The sequence below is a fragment of the Apodemus sylvaticus genome, chromosome 15 (genome assembly GCF_947179515.1).
Source record: "Apodemus sylvaticus chromosome 15, mApoSyl1.1, whole genome shotgun sequence".
NCBI lineage: Eukaryota > Metazoa > Chordata > Mammalia > Rodentia > Muridae > Apodemus > Apodemus sylvaticus.
The window spans coordinates 32,197,020-32,219,938 of NC_067486.1; the positions used below are offsets into that span (position 1 = coordinate 32,197,020).

The following is a 22,919-nucleotide window of genomic DNA, read 5'->3' on the forward strand; positions in this document are numbered from 1 at the left end:
AGACAAGTGGACCAATGGAATAGCATCAAAGATCCAGAAATGAACCCACACACCTATGGTCACTTAATCTTAGACAAAGGAGCCAAAAACTTCCAGTGGAAAAAAGATAGCCTTTTCAACAAATGGTGCTGGTTCAATTGGAGGTCAGCATGCAGAAGAATGCAAATTGATCCATTCTTATCTCCATGTACTAAACTTCACTCCAAGTGGATCAAGGACCTCTATGTAAAACCAGACACACTGAAACTAATAGAAGAGAAACTGGGGAAGACCCTAGAGGACATGAGCACAGGGGAAAAGTTCCTGAACAGATCACCAATAGCTTATGCTCTAAGATCAAGAATTGACAAATGGGACCTCATAAAATTACAAAGTTTCTGTAAGGCAAAGGACACTGTTAAAAGGACAAAATGGCAACCATCACATTGGGAAAGGATATTCACCTACTCTACATCTGATAGAGGGCTAATATCCAATATATACAAAGAACTCAAGAAGTTAGACCCCAGGGAACCAAATAATCCTATTAAAAAATGGGGTACAGATCTAAACAAAGAATTTTCACCTGAAGAAATTCGGATGGCGGAGAGGCACCTTAAGAAGTACTCAACATCATTAGTCATTAGGGAAATGCAAATCAAAGCAACCCTGAGATTTCACCTTACACCAGTCAGAATGGCTAAGGTCAAAAACTCAGGAGACAGCAGGTGTTGGTGAGGATGTGGAGAAAGAGGAATACTCCTCCACTGCTGGTGGGGCTGTAAGATGGTACAACCACTTTGGAAATCAGTCTGGCGGTTCCTCAGAAAACTGGACATGACACTTCCAGAGGACCCCGCTATACCTCTCCTGGGCATATACCCAAAGTATTCCCCAGCATGCAATAAAGACACATGCTCCATTATGTTCATAGCAGCCTTATTTATAATAGCCAGAAGCTGGAAAGAACCCAGATGCCCCTCAAAGGAGAAATGGATACAGAAAATGTGGTATATTTACACAATGGAATACTACTCAGCAATTAGAAACAATGAATTCACAAAATTTTTAGGCAAATGATTTGATCTGGAAAATATCATCCTAAGTGAGGTAACCCAGTCACAAAAGAATACACATGGAATGCAATCTCTGATAAGTGGATATTAATTAGCCCAGAAGCCCTGAATACCCAACGCACAAATCGCATAACAAATGACTCCCATGAAGAAGTATGGAGAAGGTCCTGATCCTGGAAAGGATTGATTGGAGGGGAATATAAGGACAGAGAAAAAAAGGAGGGAGGAGATTGGAGAATGGATGGAGAGAAGAAGTTTTATGGGACATATGGGGAGGGGGGATCCAGGAAAGGGGAAATCATTTGGAATGTCAACAAAGAATATAGAAAATAAAAATATTAAAAAAAAGAATGGTCACCCGATGTTGGTCTCAGGTTCTCAACAACATTTGTATACATGTGTGTGCATACTTGTGCACATGTGTCTTTACACACACAAACACACACACATACTCTCTATATATACATATACACATACACATACATATACATATATATACATAAATATATACACATATGCAGATACATATACCTATACATATATGTATAAATGTACATATAAATGTACATATACATATACACATACACATGCCCATGCACATACATATACATATACACATAAACACACAAGACATTTAAAAATGATACATGAAAAACATTTCTTTATTCATTAACTAATTCAACAGTTAAATCTGAAAAACAAATGAGGCTTGCTATTTACTCTAAATACACAGAACAATATTTTATAATTTACATATATATATATGTATATACTATTAACATGAATGAGAAACATATCCTTTGAACATCAGTGACGAATGACTGCCTATGTTTTACATTTAAGTTGATCAACCTGCGAAATACCTTTGAAGTAATCATACTTGGTTTTTCCTGCTTAACACCTTTAACCCCCAGTAGCCAGTTTCAGCATATCAAGAATACTTTTTCCTTGAACTTTTGCTGCATTTGCTTTACAACTTTAATATACTAAGCAACCTTGTCTTTCATCCTCTCATTTCTTTCCCTCTTCTTCCTCTCTCCCTCCATTTTTCTTTCAATTAAATCTTGGGCTTGATTTAAGAAGTGGTCTCACTCTATCCAGGGGGAAAACTATGTGACTGATAGACCTCTCAGGATCCTCTTTCTCTGAACACTACAAAATAAAGATTCCTCTACATTTATCAGTTTCAAGCTGTTCTCTAGTTCACATACTTTTCATATTCATTGGGGTTTCCCCTCAAACCTGATGGCATAAGCAAGAGATTTTTTCCACAATATTATGAAATAATTTCATTATTTAAAATGCTTTTCTTAATTCATAGTTTGGAATCGAATGTTTATGTAATCATACTTTTTTGCCAATATCCTGTGGAAATATCAGTAAAGAATAACTGTATTTTAAAACATCTCTTTGATAATTAAAATTTAATTAAATCTCTTGACTAACTCTAGGATTTCTAAATGGAAATGAAACCAATGGGCATTTCAAATGATTACATGATACATGAAACATAAGATTCTTGAAAGATCTCCTTTGTCATCGAGAAAATTGACATAAATGTTCCTGAATGTCTTTCTTGTGAGTCAGAACATGATGCTTATGTGAATGCTTTTACATAGAGTTTTCCGTCTGGAAACCTGTTTATGTTCCATAATGATTTTAGTGTTAGATCTCAACATATATGTGATTGTGACAGAAAATTATAGAACTCAGGGAGGAATGTAAGTATTAGGGAAGAAGCTCAGACTGGGCATTTTTCCATCTTTTGGATGTTCTTTTTTTTCTTCCAACTATATGAAGAACGATTTTGTGGGGCAACCTGAATCACAGGAGTCACTATTGTGTAGCTAAATTACCTATTGATTCTTTATTCTTCTCAAAAAAAAAAAAAGACCTAAAGCAGAAGCTAATGTGTGGTCCATGAAAAGTTTCCTGTCCAAAGTACATACAGAGTATGTACAGAGTACAGGAATGACTGCACTTACTGTCAGAAGGATTAGAAGAATTGCTACTACTATCCTCAACTCCACGCAACCAGTTTTCCAAAAACAAAATGAATTGAGGAAAAGTTAGTAATCCACTATGATATCTAATCTGGATTAACATATCAAACTAATTGGCAGTCAAAAAGAGTTAAATCAATTTCTACTAAAATGAACTTATAAATAATAATGTATGAATGACACTGGAAACCTATTCTCAGACTTGTGCAGTTCAGATGCTATTCACATAAAGACTCAACCATATTGATTGCCCAAATTTGAGTTGAACGTTGATATACCAGGGGACATGCTAAATTGGACAGGGAAAATTCCCCAAGACCTCAGTCCTACACAGAGAATTATAGGCAACTGAGAATTGTGAGGAATGGGAGAGAGGGTCGTCCCCAGGAAAGAGCATGATGGTCATTTGTCCAGTTCTAAACTATGATCCCTGAAAATCTATAATGTTACCAGGGATATTAAACAGAATCAACAGGTTATATTTAGTATTTAGGAATATATGTTTACACAAACTAATATATTCATGTAATAACAATTAATGGTGGAGGCAAAGCCATGAATAAGAATGGGAAGAGTATAGAGAAGAATTTGGAGGAAGGAAAGGAAAGGGAAAATGTTGTAATTAAATTATTATTTCAAAATATTCTTTCATGATGACAAAAGAAACAAGCTAACTTTTTAAAAATTTTGTTAGATTGTAATCTATTGCGCAAAGACTTTAAAATACAGGAAAGAATCCATGAGGATGTTTGATATACTCTTCTTATTTCCATAACTTTCTATTTTAGAAGAGCCTGTTAGAAAATGCCTTAGGTGTACCCCCTTATAAAATCAACTCTATGAGTTTGGAGATTTAATAGACAATAGTAACAGGAACTTTTACCTCACACTGGTTGTCTAAAAGTTTTGAGAATGTTTGTAACATGAAGGGAACATTCTCTATTGATTATGTTAATGTTCTCACTGTAAGGTTGGACTGTGGCATACAAGTTCTGCTGTTCTCTCTCCTGTTATTCCTGATGTCTCCCGCCTGTTCTTTTTTAACCTTAGCACTAAAAAAACTATAGACTGGTACCCTTTTATTGAAGAAAGAGCGTCATTCATCTGAAAGAAACTTAATCATTTGTAGGTTCCAGTTAGAAAAAGCCTAAGGGGCCTCTACATTTAGATGGAACACAAGCTACACCAAGGCATGCTAAAGCACTTGATATTAATTTGAACATTTTAATAGTAATTAAGAATATGTATAGGTTATTCATAATTTGTGAATAAACTCTAATGTCCTTTCATCAAATTAAATCTTGTAAGGTGAACACCTTTATCACTTTGAAGACTTATCTCCCAGAGTAAGATCTAGAGCTTAGATCTATGTAACAGACTCAATCACAGTCTCTTACTATCACAATGTGTACAATGATTATTGTTTCCTTTGTTTGCCGTTATTTAAATTTTCTCTCATTTACTAGAAGGAAGTTGAGTTTAGAAGAAAAAATCAAAATACAGACTAAGCATGTAAATTTCCACAAATCTTTTTATGTTTATGTTTCTACACAATTGTAAAATACAAGTCTAAATTCAATTAGGCATTTATAGAACCATGTGCTTAAGAGGTAATTGAAAACATATTCACCAGTTAGAAAAATGCCATTTCTTAGATTTGATGTTTTAATTTGGGGTGTATGGACATTAGATCTCTGTATTTATCAATATTGACTTGTGCATCAAGAAAGTATTGCTCTGTTTTTATAAGTGTGTCAACTGAGAGGAACTGAAAAAGTTATTGGCTTTAAATAAAAGTTTTCCATGTTATTTTTATTATTTTTTTGTATGGCTTTGTGAAAACCACCAAAACTCTGCTATTTTAGATCTGATACAAACCCTAGTTTCATTTGACCTATTTTATCATTGCCAGGGATGCTTGGGATATGCACACATAAAATTATACAGGGTGTTCCAAAAATTCAAATTATTAAAATCCAATAGCAAGTAGAATAAGTAGTATATGCGCGCGTGCACACACACACACACACACACACACACACACACACACACACATGTGTATCAAGTAGAAGTTTATTAGCCTTAGGTTTTCTTTTACTAGATATATTACTATATCTTTGGATAAGAAAGTAATAATTTTTCATAATTTCCTATGCTTACTTTCTTCAATTATTTTCATATAAAAATGTTCTTTCAGAAACTTCATGAATATAATTCTGGTAAAATTGCCTTCATTTCTTTACTCTCTCTTTTTGAGGAGATAGGAAAAAAACAAAGTGCTCACATTTCTCTACTAACACACTGCAATAATTTACCCTATTCGAAAAAATATATGTGCCCGTCAGTTTCTCTCTGCCAGCTATCAGTCCTTCCAGGGACATCGACAATGAAACCTGTAATTCACTTCAATTCTGACTCTGTGTCGCTGGAGATAGTGTCAGATCCCACAGTAGGAAGGTTCAATCCCAGGAAACTGCTACTACGTCTTATGCCAATTACACATAGCAGACTGTAAAACATCCTTCTGATCAACACACTGTGAATCAGCATCGCCGTGTCTCCCTTCGTGAGTTGGATTAATTTTCTAGGATGCTTCAGAGAAGCTCTCTACTTTTCTGTTTGTTACAAAGGTTATTGAAAAGAATAGAGATGACCAACTAAAAGAGGAGATGCACAGGTGTAGAGGAAAAAGTCAAACTGGAGTTCTTCAATCTTGGGAAATATAAACATTTTATATATATATATATATATATATATATATATATATATATGTGTGTGTGTGTGTGTGTGTGTGTGTGTGTGTGTGTATGTATGTATGTATGTATATCCTTTGTTTGCTTTTTACAAGTCATGCATGTTCATAGCCTAATATATCATGCCATTGCCCTCGCTTGCTTATCTCCCTCCCCTCCCGTCTCTATACACTTGTCTCCATCCCTATCAATCCTTTTTCAGAGTCATAACACATTTAGTTTCACTCAGGTTATGTGTGTGAGACTGGTTTGGAATTACCCATGAAGTAGCAACAAAATAATTTTATGATTGGGGGTTACCCCAACATGAAGAAGTGCATTAAAGGGTCTCAGCAGTTGGAAGGGTAACAGACACTGTTCCAACCCTTCTGATCTGTCTCTGCCACATGTGATAATGATCAGATTTACACTGTAAGTCATACTACAAGGCACGGGTTCCTTCCTATGGAACAGACCTGAAAATCAAAATGCTATTTTACTTTCACAGCAGATGTACCAGAACACCACACTGGGACATATCCTGCCTGGCACATTTTTTTTTCCAAAGTTAATAAGATTCAGAGCTTGAGAAGACAGCAGATGCCCTTTCTTTCTTTCTTTTCTTTCTTTTCTTTCTTTCTTTTCTTTCTTTCTTTTTCTTTCTTTCTTTCTTTCTTCCTTCCTTCCTTCCTTCCTTCCTTCTGTCCTTTCTTTTCTTCCTTCTTTCCTTCCATTCTTCCTTCCTTCCTTCCTTCCTTCCTTCTGTCCTTTCTTTTCTTCCTTCTTTCCTTCCATTCTTTCTTCCTTCCTTCCTTCCTTCCTTCCTTCCTTCCTTCCTTCCTTCCTTCCTTCCTTTTGTCCTTTCTTTCTTTCTTTGTCTCTTTCTTTCTCTCTCTTTCTTTCTTTCTTTCTTTCTTTCTTTCTTTCTTTCTTTCTTTCTTTCTTTCTTTCTTTCTTTCTTTTTCTTCCTTCCTTCCTTCCTTCCCTCCTTTCTTTCTTTCTTTCTTTCTTTCTTTCTTTCTTTCTTTCTTTCTTTCTTTCTTTCTTTCTTTCTTTCTTTCTTTCTTTCTTTCTTTCTTTCTTCTGTCCTTCCTTCCTTTCTTTTTTTCCTTGATATTTGCTTTATTTACAGTTCAAATTGTATCTGCTTTCCTCATTAGCCTTCTGAAAATACCTTATCCCATTCCCCTCCCACTACTTACCGATACAAACCCCCGTTTTCCTGACCGGGCATTTTCCTACACTGAGGCATCAAGCTTTCATAGGACCAATGGCCTCTCCTCTCACTGATGTCTGAAAAGGCCATCCTCTGCTACATATGTAGCTGGATCCATGGGACCCTCCAGGTGTACCCTTTGGTCAGTAGTTTAATCCCTGGGATCTCTGGGGGTACTGGTTGGTACATATTATTGTTCCTCCTTTGAGGCTGCAAACCACTTCAGACCCTTGGGTCCTTACACCATTTGCTCTTTTGGGGACTCTGCTCAGTCTATTGGTTGGCTGTGAGCAATAGGTATTTTGATCAAACTTCCAATAAGGATCAAAGTATCTACACGTTGGTCTTCCTTCTTCTTGAGTTTTATGTAGTCTGTGTGTTGTATCTTGGCTATTACAAGCTTTTAGGCTAATATCCACTTATCAGCAAGTGCATACCATGTGTGTTTTTTTGTGATTGGGTTACATCACTCAGGGTGATATTTTCTAGCTCCATCCATTTGCCTGAGAATTTCATTAATTCATTGTTTTTAATAGCTGAGTAGTACTCCATTGTGTAAATATACCACATTTTCTGTATCCATTCCTCTGTTGAGGGACATCTGGGTTCTTTCCAGCTTCTGGCTATTATAAATAAGGCTACTATGAACATAGTATAGCATTACATGTCCTTATTACATGTTGGAATATCTTCTGGGTATAAGCACAAGAGTGGTATAGCTGAGTCTTCAGATACTACTATATCCAATTTTCTAAGGAACCACCAAACTGATTTCCAGAGTGGTTTTACCAGCTTGCAATCCCACCAGCAGTGGAGGAGTGTTCCTCTTTCTCCACATCCTTGCCAACACTTGCTGCCTCCTGAGTTTTTGATCTTAGCCATTCTTTTGTGAGGTGGAATCTCAGGGATGTTTTGATTTGCATTTCCCCAATGATTAAGGATGTTAAACGTTTTTTAGATGGTTCTTAGTTATCTGGTATTCCTCAGGTGAGGAATTCTTTGTTTAGCTCTGTACCCCATTTTTAATAGGGTTATTTGGTTCTCTGGAGTTTAACTTCTAGAGTTGTTGTATATATTGGATATTAGCCCTCTATCAGATGTAGGATTGGTAAAGATTTTTTCCCAATCCGTTAGTTGCCATTTTGTCCTATTGACAGTGTCCTTTGCCTTACAGAACCTTTGCAATTTTATGGGGTTCTATTTGTCAATTTTTGATCTTAGAGCATAAATTATTGGTGTGCTGTTCAGGAAATTTTCCCCTGTTCCCATGTGCTCCAGGTACTTTCCCACTTTCTCTTCTATTAGATTTAATGTATCTTAGATTTATGTGGAGGTCCTTGATGCACCTGGACTTGAGCTTTATACAGGAAGATAAGAATGGATCAATTTTCATCCTTCTACATGTTGACTACCAGTTGACCCAGCACCATTTGTTGAAAATAATATCTTTTCTCCACTGGATGGTCCTAACTCCTTTGTCATAGATCAAGTGACCATAGGTGTGTGAATTCATTTCTGGGTCTTCAGTTCTATTCCATTGATCTACCTGCCTGTCATTGTACCAATACCATGTAGTTTTTATCACTATTGCTCTGTAGTATACCTTAATTTCAGGGATGGTGATTCCTCCAGATGTTCTTCTATTGTTGAGAATAGTTTTCACTATCCCAGTAAAACTACTCTGGATACATTTTCTGTACTTGCAACCTATATAGCACCTTCTGAGGATTTGAAATTTAGGTGTCAGGAAGGAAACCTCTGGCTCCTTTCCAGCTAGATATCTGTACAGCATGAAAGCACCATGAGTAGGCAGCTTCAGCAAATTTTTTACCATATAATTCTGTTAGACCACCAAGGGGATGAACACCAACTTCCTACATTATTTGGGGGAAGTGCCTGGAAATTCTCTGACCAACAACTCCTAAGGGGGATCCTGTTCATACCAGTGGGGTTTCTGTTGGCAAACTCACAGCTTCTAGGAGTAGTTGTTTTCCACTAATGAATTTTCCACAAGACACCACATCTTAAGAGTTTTCATGGAGGCTACCTAATATAGTCCTGACTGATCACATTATTGAGCTTTGGACACTAGCTCAACATTTATCCTCTGTCCCCTCATAAAAGGTGAGAAGGGAAGGAGTCTCTATTTAGTATCTAAGTAGCTGCCTTCTGAGACTCTCCAGGAACCCATGGAGAGTATCTCTTAATAGCATCTTATAGGTGGACCTCCTTAAAACTTTTTATTACATAAATATTCACAACAAATTTAGGAACATTATCAGAAGCAGGTGTCAAAGCCTAACTACTTTAGCAGCACTTTTAAGTAAAAGCTCTTCAAGAGCACGATGCCAACAACTTGGGCAGAAATATATGCATTTCATATTTATCAATTCTGGTAAAATTGAAAGAGCACTTGTAATTTCCTCTGCAGTGGATATTATAGATTTCAGTGGGGAAGAACTGTCATACCATATCTGATTGCATTTTGTAAAAATTAACAATATCATATAGTGTGTGGGTGTGGGGGGGGCAGGGGGTTCCACAATGATGTGTAGAGGGAGCATTTCAAGATTTTACTCTTTCTACCAGGCAGGGAATTTATATTCAGGGTTGTGTAGCAAGTGCTTTACCTGCTAAGCCATCTCCCTATTACACTGAGTTCACTTTGTTGAAGTAGTGCATCTAGGCAAATTCTTTAGAAGAATGGAAATAGAGGTAGTCATAAGATGAAGAAGGGTAGCTTCAATAAGCAACCTGCCACAGTGCTGGGCCCATGCTGCCATAGTATAATTACAGATAAATCTGAGGCAGAATTGTCTCAGTAGACCAAAGAAAATAGTTCGCTGTGAGATGCTAGTCTTTAACAGCAATATCTGGACACTGAACTGATGTAAGCAGAACCCTACTAGTGACAGCTGCAGAGATTTAACAAATTTGTTCCTTAACACATTTCTTATTAAGTAAAGCAGAATTAAAGTACATTTATCTCCCATTTTTCTGAGTTAATGTTTGATGGCTTCTTAGTACCCTGTAAAAGCCAGCACACAGTTAGGCATGAGGAAGATGTCTATATGAATTGTTTGACTTTGCTCACAGAACATCTAACATTTCCTATTGCTTTCTCTCTACATGCATGCCTGTACCCAATAGTCCAGAACCTGTTTTGTGGACGAAGGATGGTGCAGAATTACCTGATCCTGATCGAATGGTTGTGAGTGGTAGGGAACTCAACATTCTCTTCCTGAACAAAACGGACAATGGCACTTATCGTTGCGAAGCCACTAACACCATTGGCCAAAGCAGTGCCGAGTATGTCCTCATTGTACATGGTAAGTTCTTTGGGGAACCATTACATATGAATGGAAGAAAATTGTGGTGGAGAATTGTTCAAATCTATTTAAAAAAATCTAATCTGTCAAAACTGATTAAAAAAATAAATTAAATAGGTCTTATTTTTCTATCAGACGGACTTCTCATGAGTATATATATCTCTAAGATATACATTTAATATGTTTCAAATTTGGCTATTAAGAAGAAAAGCACTTGTAGAAAAATAAAATCATTTTGTGAAAAGCCTAATGATAAGTAATTAAATGTGATATTTGGTAGTTACTTATAAATTATATTATTTGATATCTTTAAATCTACTGTAAGTGATTTTATGTTATAATTCAGAACACTGGAAAACATCTTAAGCTAACTGCATTTTACTATCATTAAATATGCTTTTTAAATACTGAATTGTGCCACACAAAAGATAATAATGCCATTGAAGTTTAGTAAGGACAAAAGTTTTCAAGACTAATGATTAATTTTTTATGAGTGATAATTTGAAATTATTTTCTCTTCACTGTACATAATTCAAAATCGTTTTGAATGCAAAAAGGACAGAAAATAATTATGAGAAAAGAAAATGACTGTTTTACTCAACTTCCAAACACCTTGGCTTCTTCCTAAGGTAGCTTTAATCTATGACTGGAATGAAAAGTCTTTGTCTTGTAACATCCATAAATACTGTAATAAATGCAGTTAGCTTGCCTTATAGAATAGCCTCTGGCAGTTTCTCATAGATGCCAGAGTGCATCCTGGGTCTCCATGAGAAGGAATTAGTAGCAATGTTTTCTTCATATATTGCACCAAGACAACTGTTCTGAGAATACTATTTTATCATTTGAACAATTACAAAAAGTGAGATAGGAGTGAATATAACAAAGTGCAGTGATAAGTTCGATGGGCTTGAAGAATCATGGAAAGAATGTGTCTGCTGTCTTTCATCTGAGTCAATGTATAAATGCTGTTAGAAACAAGGACGAGTCACCTAGCTCTCAATAAAATTAAAAAAAAAGTGAACAAAATGCTTGTAGGAGTAAGTCTAAGTCTAATTCTTTGAAAAGATTTAATGTTCTGAGGAAAAAACTTATTTTTGGTATATTTCCAAGTATTCTTTTGCTATAATACTATAAGGGTAAGGGATGAAGAAAATAATATAATAACTGCTATAGTAAAATAATGAAGACACATAATGAATAGGATTTTCTCAAATAATCAAATTATAACATTTTTGTGTTGTATTTGTAATAGATTGTGAAGAGTGAAAAAATCAAACAAGAAAAATCCCTATGCTTTTTGTAATAATTAGGCTGAAATTAAGTGTCGTGAACTTATATTTGAAATACCACCTTCATTACCAGCCAGATTATAAGAACTACTGCTTCTGTCACAAAAATTCCTCAGAATCTAAGAACAGGATCCAAGAGTATATATCTATATTCATCATAGGTACCTGATTTATCTTATATTTTATAAGTGCTACCCTCAAATAAGTGAGACTCCTACCAGCATATTGTATAGTATGACAGGCTGTGCTGAGAGAAATGGACCTTAAAACCATGGCGAATTAAAGGAGAAATGACTGAAAAAAATAATATACCCAAATGAAAGAATGTCACTTGTTTCTTTAAAGCAATTCCAGTGGGGGGAAATTCATGCTATCTTGGTGTTTTCAAGCTGGCAACAGCATGATTTTGCCAAGAGCCAAGCTACCTTTGGATAGTTGGCAGCTGACATATTTCTAATAAATACTTCTCTAAGCACTTTTCAAGAAGTCATTTTTGGCTTTCACTCTTGAACTCCAAGTCATCAAATGCACCCCATAGATTAATGCTATTCATGCTGTTAGATAAATACTGTGAAGCTCAACAGCAGTTTACCTAGTATTATTGACACATGTAATGAGAGGCTCAGTGAAACAGTGAAACCACATTGCACTGTGTTTAAAGGGGGTTCCAATTGGGTTCATTACAAACTAAAGGGTACTTTTCCCCTTTGCACACTGGGCAAAATGTTTCATTAGTCACTGGTTGTATACATGTAAAAGCTATACTCTTCTGTTAATGGTTTGGCTGTTTCAAAACACTACTAAATGATGAAATTAGAGTGGCATTTTGTCTATAAGGAGTGCTGCATGCAGTCACGTGCGATAACTTTACCCTTTCATATTTTACACCAAGGTTGATTTTTTATATAAACTGTGCTGACTTAACCTAACAGTTGTACAAAAGGTATTCTTATGACTCAGAACACGTGTCTGAACCTACCACAGTTGCCTGAATCTATTGATTCCTAAATTGATGGAGGTTGGAGTATGTTCCTGTATAAAACATCAACAACACAGATGCTAGCCTTTTGGTAGATACTATTCCATAAATGCCAATGGAAGTGAGTGTTGAAGTTTTATGATATTTAATTGTTATAAGCCCTGAAGTTTTGGGTTATGTGCACTAAAGGTTTTCTTCATCTCTTCCATCCCATTACATTTTGAAATTTTCAAATTTAAGAATGCAGATGGCAGCTTGAGCTATTGGGCTAAAACTTGTCTTTAATGACACTTCCTAAAGAACAAGAAAAATCTAAGTTCCTGCTAAAAGAACCATAGGAAAATTCTAGCATTATCCAACACTGTGAATGCTAATATTTAAAGCAGGATAAGATCAATAAACTGTCTTGTTTCTCTAAGAAAACATCAATTTTTCAAAAAGCTATATAAATTATTTTCCCAAGCAATGTGAACCCAGATCAACATGTAACTACTGAAGGCATCATAACAGAGATTTGTAGCTACAGAGAATTAGCAGTGACCTTAGTCTAATTCATTTGGTCTAGAATCGTTGAGAGCAGTTAAATTGTTTCATATTTATTTCTCATTAATTGATTAAAACTTCCCTTTTTAGGGGAATAGGGATTGGGATGGCTCAACTATTAAAGGTACTTGCTGCCAAGCCTGAATGTTTGAGTTTACGTGAGACCCACAGGGTACAAGGAGAAAGCCTATGTGAGTAGTTGATTTTCCCTCTCTACACCTGGGCCTAGCACATGCCTGAATCACAATAAGTAAATAAAAACAACAGAAATTTTGAAGCCTGTATATGTATGGAGAGTGAGAAAGAAATCCAAAGGTCTCAAATCTTAACGTAGTTTCTCCTCAGATTTCTCAGTGTATTTTTAGTTCATAAACTCATGTTAGAAAGATTTATAACACCTGCATCAAATATACATGCACACGTGATAGACAATGATCAATATACCAAATGCACTAAACACATGCACACATGTGACAGAGCGTGTGCGCGCGTGCGAGAGAGAGAGAGAGAGAGAGAGAGAGAGAGAGAGAGAGAGAGAGGAGAGAGAGAGAGAGAGGAGATGAGAGGAGAAAGGAGAAAGAGAGAGAGGGGAGAGAGGAGACAGAGAGGAGAAAGGAAAAAGAGAGGAAAGACAGAGGGAGACAGAGAGAAAGATAGAGAGACAGAGAGAGACAGAAAGACAGAGACAGAAGAGAGAGGAGAGAGAGAGAAAGAAAGAGAGCAAGAAATATGAATTTGCTTAATAATCATATAGGAATTTTTTGCTTCAAATCTTTTTAAAATGTGGTATACAAAATATTATTTCAGCAAACATTGCTAAAGAATGACATTCTAGCACCAATGCCCTTCCTGAGAGTTATGAGCAAATACTGCAAGGTAGGCAGCTCAAATGGCCAGCTGTTTCTTTCTTCACCAATAGCTGCAGAATTTGAAAAGGTACACATATTAGACAACTCTTTTTGGGCATAAATGTCAAAACTGCAGTGGAGAAATGGTATGGAGCTTGTATGGTAATTAAGGCCAAATATTACAGAAAGTTTCCATGACATTCCTCTTCCTTACTCAAATTTACCCTTTGTCTCACCACAATAATATTTACATGTAAGTTAAATTTTTTACCATTGTCCAACTTACTCTACTTTGTCCTGATTTTCTTCTACAATTTGTATGTTATAGACTTATTCACTCCATTATCTTAACTCATATTGTGCTACTTTTGAATGAAATTATACACTATATACTTGTCCATGTTTTAACTTTATGCATACATATATTCTTTTCTAGAAATTTTTTTTTTTACAACCAGTAAAACAAGCAAATTTATCTACAGCTATTATTTTGGTACCACAGATTAAAATAGAATTGCAACTTGTTCCTATTTTTATTCTCCCAATCAAGGGAAAATTAATGAGTTGTTGATTTAATAGTTCTAAACAACCACTGTGCATTTTTAGTGTATTTGTATTTGTAGGTATTTATTGAAATAAGTAATGATAAAAATGACATTCCCATTGTTCGCAAGACAATTATTTCAATATTGATTCATTTAAATAGCACACATGTGTAACATGTGACCTATCACATTTTATTGTTTGTTGGAAAGAACCATTATGAAGTATAATTTACAACTTAACAGTAAGAGACTGTTCCTACTATAAATTATATGATTTATAGTCTCATGAAGGGTTTTAAGCTATTAAATGTGGCTTTCCAGTTTTAAAAATCAGTTACAACTGTGATTTTCCCTCACATTTATCAGTAATAACAAATATATAAACACTCCAAGACAAAGTACCGAACATATAGAAATTATAGACCATCACAACAAAGGAAACTTCTAAGCTTTATGGCTCAATATACCTCTTCAAACTCTAGGGAAAGTATCTCCTCTCTACCTGAATGCTGGATACCCAAAGCAAAGGTATGCTCACTATAGTAGAAAGCAAATTGAGGCAGGGAAAATACACTTATTTTCACTGCAAGAAGCATTTATCTACTGTATCCCTTCTTTCAAATATTTTCCTAATGTACAGAAAATAACAAACTTTAAGTTTATTATTACTTGATACCTTTAACAAAATAAGACATGTATACTTGAGTGATGTAAGACAGATTTGTCTTAATAATTTTATATTTTAAAGTTCCTATTAAATTATTGTCATAGATCTGAACAAGTACTATTATCATATGGACAGGCCTACTAAGGGAGGATAAATTTTACATTTCATAACAAGAATATCCATAATTAATGAGTAAATGGGTGCTCAGCACAATAAAATGAAAAGGGTACTTCTGGTCATCATAGTAACTAGGCTGAAGATTTATGGTTTCTTTTAACATAGGATTACAATTACGAGAAAGAAAATATTTAGATGCATTGGAAGATTATATGTTATTTATTACTTGCCCAATTGTATTCCCAGGTAAGAGGATTCTTATAGATCATGATGGTTTCTAGAGAGTGAATTTTGCATAGATTAGGAAAGAGGAGACTAGGTCATAAACATATGTACAGCGAAGTAAACATTAAAGAGCGATTCAACTGAAATCTGTTCTGTCATACTGAGACAGACCTTGCCAGCTGGTAAATTAATTATGTGTGCTAATAATGAGATTTCTTTAGGAACATAAATGGAAAATACAGAGAATAGAATGAAAAAGATCAAGCAGACATCCCTATGCAACGACAAGCACTAATAATGGAAAGCCCAGAGTTGCTGGACTTAGCAGTGCTGTCTGAGATCTTCCCACACAGTCATTGGCTGGATGATTGATCCCTTTAACACAACACTTCTAGACATGTAAAAGTAGAGCGATCCCTTTTGTTAGTAGGAAATGCATGTCTCTGCCTGTTGGAATATGCTGCCAACCTCTGCAGAGACAAGTGGAGATGAAGGCACTGTGTATTTAAAAGTGTATATGTGTGTTTGTGTGTGTGTGTGTGTGTGTGTACTATTGTGTGAGTTAACACTGAGTACACTTGAATTCCACTATTTTAAGATGAAAATGCACTGTGTAAATTGCCTTTTTTTTCAGCTGTCATGTTACAAAATTCATGCATATATTTCCCACTAATATAAAAGTTCCTCCAGATCTAGATAGATGAGGGCCTGGATATCAAAGGACAAACACCTTTACTGAGAATCTGTCATTCAAATTTTTCAACATCAATAATATATTTGCTCTATTTCTCTATAACCTTTCTGTCATCTGTAGTCTATAAAACAGCAAACACTGATGAAATCAATGCCCTCATGTCTTCTTCGTTGGCATATGTGCAAAACTATTTAGGATACCATTTTTCCACTGTATACAGAGTTCTTTTACCAAAAAAAAAAAAAAAAAAAACATGGTCCTGAGTTGGCTTATTTGTTTAATAATTCAAGCACTCTATCATCGCCCTTGAAAGAGAATTTTGCCTCTGAAACTATTGATTTGTACATAGAATATACTTATACCATCTTGCCTTTTAGATGCCACAAATAATATATTATATACTGTTTTGGAATCTAAATAACCCTTACCTCATTTCTACTCTTCTACCATCAGCCTCCTGTAAGCACTGCCGACACGGGAGGTTCCCAACCTGTCCTTGCCTTTTCACTGACCTCTTGGACTAGGCATTGAAACATTTTCTCATGGGCAACTTAAAATCATGTATGTGAAAGAAGGAAGGCACTAATATTACTTCTGTTTAAGAAACTGGGAGTTCAGTTTAGTTTTAGATTTTCAACTGTTTTTTGGAATACTCAGCAACTCTTTTAAAAAAAACAGTTGTGAAATAATAACATGTTACTTGTAGTGTGATGACTAAGTTGGTACCCTTTCAGTCCATTTTTTTGTACAATATGCTCATGTGTGAGAGAGAAATGGATACTTCACCAATATAATGACGTATAAGACTGCGAAAAGCTAGCCCAGCATTCAAAAGGCATGGGTTAATGCTTGGAATCATAGATAGATGATAGATAGATAAATGGATGATAGATAAATAGATAGATAGATAGATAGATAGATAGATAGATAGATAGATGATCCAAGAAAGACAAATAGATGATAGATGATAGATAAATGATTGATAGGTATATAGAGAGATAGATGATAAAAGATAGACAGATAATAGATTGTTCGATAGACAAGTAAATAAATAATAAATAGATAAAGAAAAATTATAGAAGAAAGGATAAACAGGTATGATGTCATATACCTATGATCCAAGTACCTAGAAAAGAGAGGCAGAACATCAGATGTTTTTGATCATCTTCAGCTACTTGTAAATTCCAGGCCAGCCTGATCCATATAATTTCTTGTTTCAGAGAGACAAAACCAGAAAAAACTAGAACAAAACAACAACACCTCCCCCACAAATTAAACATCAACAAAAACTCCCAAACCAAAACTGTGGATTTCTAATCAATGAAAGAAACATCTCTAGAGAGGTCATTGTCAGAAATCCTTTACACGTGTTGGCAAGTGAAAGGGAGCAAAGGAAAACACCATTCAAGCAGATAATTAAAGAGAGGTTCAAACCTCAGGCTTGTTACAGTAAAACACGAGGCTCTTAGTAAAGACAGTGATTTTTTTATTCTAAAAGTACAAACTGATATCAGCATTTTATAACATTATTTTTTTCAAGTACCCAAAACATTTTTTTAAAGTTTACAGAATGATGTTATTTATAGTGTAGTGTACCATACAAAGTTACCTCATTGTACTTCAAAAGCAGACTAATATCTTTAGGAATGTAGACTCTTAAAATTATGTGTAAAAAAGGTTAAATGCGTATCCGTCAGAACACCTTTCTTTTAAGTCAGTTTAACTTATCAAAATCAAGAATCAGGTTTAAAAGGAATTATTTACATTACCAGACCAAAACTCTCTATTTTTTAATAAAATGAATATAGGTGGTTAAATTAAATAACGTGCAAGCACTTCTTGATTCCTTTATCATAGAGCACTCATTGAAAACCTATTTCCGTTCCCTCAATATCTTTCATACTCCCTCTGTGTATCTGTTACTTCATTTGCTTTTCCTTAAAAATGGCAGTAATGTGCCTCCCATCCAGTTATGTGACATACTTTGGGTAGAATACTTTCAGGCAAGGACTGAATGTGGACCTAAATGATGCAGGACCATCCAAGTTGAAGGCATTTTAGATCCTGCCTTAAATTTCACTTTACTTGTGTCAGTAAAACAATGTGTTTTAAAGGGGAAAATAGATATTTCCATCCTTCACATAAGACATTCATTTTACTCATAAACTTTCCTTGTAATTATATAGAACTTTTGGTGACCACCTGCAGTTTAAAATTGCAGCAATTTCAATTTTGGAAGGCAAGATTTTCTTTTTTTTAGTTATTATTATCTTTGTATGAGGATTCCACTTAGCATCAGAAGCCTGTGGAAGAGACCAGCAAGATGTTAAGAGAATTTAGAGAAGGGTTCTTTTTATGGAAGAGATGGGTTTATGATAACTCTCTTGTGGAGGGGGTCATAATGCTGGGTTGAGGTCCAGTTAGCCTAATGTCTACCAACTCAATGAGATGTCTGGACTTGTTGTCCCTTTATGCTATGACATAAATAGGCTGCTACATGTGACTGAGTATAATGGAGAGAGACAAATGCCCTTCTTTACAAAAACTAAAACCAGTCAACATGCGACTTCCTAGTTCTCCCAATGGCTGCAGAATGAGCAATATAAGGGTTTGATATTATTTTGTAAGTCAGAGAGATATGACCTCTCTACAGCATAATAATAACTCTTACTTTAATTCTGTTATCTTCAGAATCCTACCCCTTTGTGTCCACATCAAGCAATAGCTCTTAAAGTGTACTGATTACCCTAGAGAACGGGATCTTTGGCCCCATTAAGTTGAAAGGGTGTAGAAGTGTAGACCTGAGATTAAATGACAGCAGCTTTTCTCCTTGTTTGGGAGAAAACAAGCATGCTTGGTGTCTAGGACTCTTTAGATGTAATTTTGTTTCAAAAATCCACCCTGAATGCCATTTTTAGAAAGAGAAATGGCCAGAAAGTAAAACAAGTTGACAAGTTAGAAATTACGTACTAAGTCTATAGACAGCACAATCTACCTTTAACCCGGAAAAACTCCTTATTAGAAAACAAAAAGTGTTAAACTGCTCTGCAGGTTATTGTATGCTGTGCCTGCTGGAAGTGATGTCATCCCACAGGGCTATATGGAATCTGCTGTGCTGTAACCAGCCCCTGTGTTAGATCAGATTCCCATGTTTTCTAATTCCTTCGTTAACATTTGAAGGAAGGGACCCTTTCCTGCTATTTTGATTGGCATTTATGATTTAGGAGTCTAGCCCCTTTAAAACGCTGACACCAGCATTCAGAGCTGAAGCTTCTTCAGAATGCTCTACTTTAATGTCATAGACTAGTCTTTTGGATTTGTAGCCGCTTAGAAGGAATTTCTACAATATTTCCTGCAAGTGGTGCAACTTTTGTGCATACAGTGTTTAAATATTGGTTACATATTTATGCCTTTAGAAGTGATATATTGCTTACATACCCACATTATATTAGCATCCATAAAGTTTTAACTAAGAAGGAGCTCTCAAAATACACCATTAAGTAAATTATCTGTTGCATTAAAATGCTTGCTTCATGAAAAAAAATGTAGTGAATGAAAAATGCCTGCCGAATATTATATAATCCTCAGACTTGCAATTGGGTTGAGTGTACCTTTTCTGGAAACAGAGGTGGCAGTGGGGGACTGTATTTGTGAATAAAGAAGACATGATTTTTTGGTAAGGCTAAAGTGGTGGCTTCTGGTGTGAGTTGGAAGACAAAATGGATGGTAGTATACAGTCAACAGATACAGAGCTCCTGAAAAGCGTTTGCAGATAGAGAAGGAAACATGAACCGGTTTCAGAATGGAAGGATGTTTCTCATATATGAGCATTGAACGGAACTTGGCAGATAGACATGAGAGAGGTGAAGGCGAGAAGATGACAGCCCAGAGAGAACAAGTTGTTGGATTTGGAACTTGAAGAAAGAAAAGCCCCCAGGCAGGAGCAGATGTCCTTTTGTGTGTCCAACTCAGAGTTCTTTCTGATCTAAAACTGGTATAATGGGAAATGAAGTAAAGACGCAGAGCTTGTAGGCTCTGCGGTCCTCCAGTCCTTGAAGGACAGCATCCGCTCTCTGGCGGCCTCAGAACAACGGAGGCATGGTGGGGAGTTCCAAGCACAGTTTTCAAAGCTAAGGAGGAGAGGTAACAGACTGATGTATTTATTATAAAACGAACTTCACAGTGCTCTTCCACACACACCAGCTCAGGTACCGTGATTCTTCATGTTTGTAAGTAGGTTCTAATAGACTATTATGAATTAGCGCGCGTTTATTTGGCAGTCAGCATTGGCCTCATGAGTCATACTTGGAACTTACTTCAAAAGCATCTGCATTGTTGTTCAGTGGCCCAGATATAGGCGTTTATCTGGCATTCTTAGAATGCTTTAGAATTTTTATTTTATACAATGAGATTATTTTTACATTCCTCACAATGCATAGATTAGATGCACATAAACTCATAAACCAAATTTTATGTCTTAAAACCTTTTCTCAGTTTCCTATCGATGAAAAGGATATAAATTTCCTTTAAAGGAAACCTCTGTGTTTACTGTATGTGTATGTGTACTGTGTTTATTATATGTGTTGAAGGATAGAGACCCTTCATTTATATTTAAAAGTTTAAATATTTATTGACATAGCATATAGCACATTATATTGTACAGCAATATATATTATATATATATGCTGAAATATATGCATACTATTATTGAGTACATTGGATTTGCACATTTAAATTTTAATGATTCCTGGAATTCAATGAATTTATTTAACCACTCATCTAAAATAATGGCATTGAGTCTGTTAACAAAAGAAAATTTGAAAGTCAATCATGTTTTTAGAGAAATTGGTGTTCTATAGTTCTATGTATTATAAACAAAACAGTTTTAAAATTAGCTATCAGCTGATGTTACACTCAAATAAGTTCACTCATGAGCTTTTCTTAATGTCTGGTTATTAGAAAAATAACTGAGGTGTCTCTTGTTTGAATTAAAAGAAGAGCTTAATAATTTCTGTAAAATTACTAATTTCCATCATCAGATCTAGACAAAATATAATTACTTTTATTTGTTACAGTTTTCCAAGTAACTTTTTAACATTCTTAATATTTTTAAACATTAATTCTACATTAATTATGATTAAATTGTGAAATATGTAATAGGCACACTTTGTCTCTTTTGTAAATTACTAATGATGAACTCAATATTATATTTTATTCATATGTCTTAGTTATATATTTTGTGTGTAGTTAAACCATCACATATATGCAAAAGTCAGAAAACAATTTATCTGAGTTGTTTCGTTTTCCACAGTGTATGTCTTGGGTATTGAACTCAGATCCTCAGTGTTGGCACCCAGGACTTTTACATGCTGAACCATTTGACTCCATAATTCTTGTTTCACACAAATACTTCAGGAACTGATTAAGTTAATATATAGTACATTTTCCGAAGAACAATACTTAGGACAAAGTTGATTTAAGCATTGACACTGTACAAATTATAGATGAACTATTATGTAAAAATATTGAGATGTCATTTTATACTTTTAATATTTATAAACCATAGTTATATATATAAATTTGACTGTTACTTCACATACATTGATTATGGGATCCATATTCCAATATCCTATAAATAAGAATGGAATGTTAGTACATTTGTATGTGTATACATATATATATGTATATTTATTTATATATGTATGTATGCCTCAAGCCCTTCTTAAACTAACATATTCAGCATGTTATAATATAAAAAATTCTAAAGAAAACATATGGACCATATAAGAAACAAAAGTAAATTATTTTGTGTTATAGAAAGAATTAGTAAATTAAATTTACACCAATATTTAGTATTATATGTGTATGTGATTAACTTGTATATAAAAACAGTGTTTTATTCTTTGAAGAAAATGAACAGATAAATAGTAAAAGAGAAATATGGCTATGTTTTATATCTTGATGCTTTATTGTACTATTTTGTGGTGTAATAGTATATGGGCTTTAAAAATATATATGATTCTAGAAACATCAAAACTTTAGGGCTCAGTCTTGGAGGCTCTTAAAGAGGCAGAGACAGAATGGACTTCACAACAACATTCAGGTTAGCAAAGGCTACACAGTGAAGCCTTGTCTTAAAAATAGAAGGCAGGTGGTTAGAGGTTTTATATCTCATATTTCTGTGAGAAAATGTAAACCTAATTTTTGATCATTCTCTAAAGGACCAAAATTAATATTGTAAGCAAATATCACTGAAGTACTTACTATGTTTTTTTCAAATATTGCTACTCATTTATAGAAACAAGACATTTCAAAAGCGAAGTTGAATTTTATAAAACAGGGGAGAGAGGATTTAAACTTAGGAATACTTATCAGAGTCATTTGATAATGTCTGATTTTACTGATTTCTAATCAAGCCACCCTTGCTCAAAGATTTTTGAACTGTTAGTAGAACAATCTCTAAGAACCAGTATGTATCCCATTAACAAGTCATCTTTGATCTAGAATAACTAGCCACTTCTTTCTGATACTGCTGTTTTGATTATATTTCATAACTGAAGGTATAAAAATGTACACTGTGGCTCTAAAACTTACCCTTTCAAAATATAACATCTTTTTCCTGTGTGAAGACATAGAGGGTGGTTTTGAAAGAAGTGGTTTAGCCTTTTAATTCTATT

At 34.8% G+C, this 22,919-nt stretch overlaps 1 protein-coding gene across 1 annotated transcript in view; it reads left to right on the forward strand.

Moving 5' to 3' along the window:
- Cadm2 (cell adhesion molecule 2) overlaps window positions 1-22,919 on the forward strand; it is a 224,970-nt gene that overhangs the window by 122,504 nt on the left and 79,547 nt on the right. Inside the window, exon 7 of the mRNA XM_052159105.1 lies at window positions 10,157-10,335. Coding sequence (XP_052015065.1) covers window positions 10,157-10,335 — 179 coding nt within the window. The remainder of the gene's footprint in view (window positions 1-10,156; window positions 10,336-22,919) is intronic.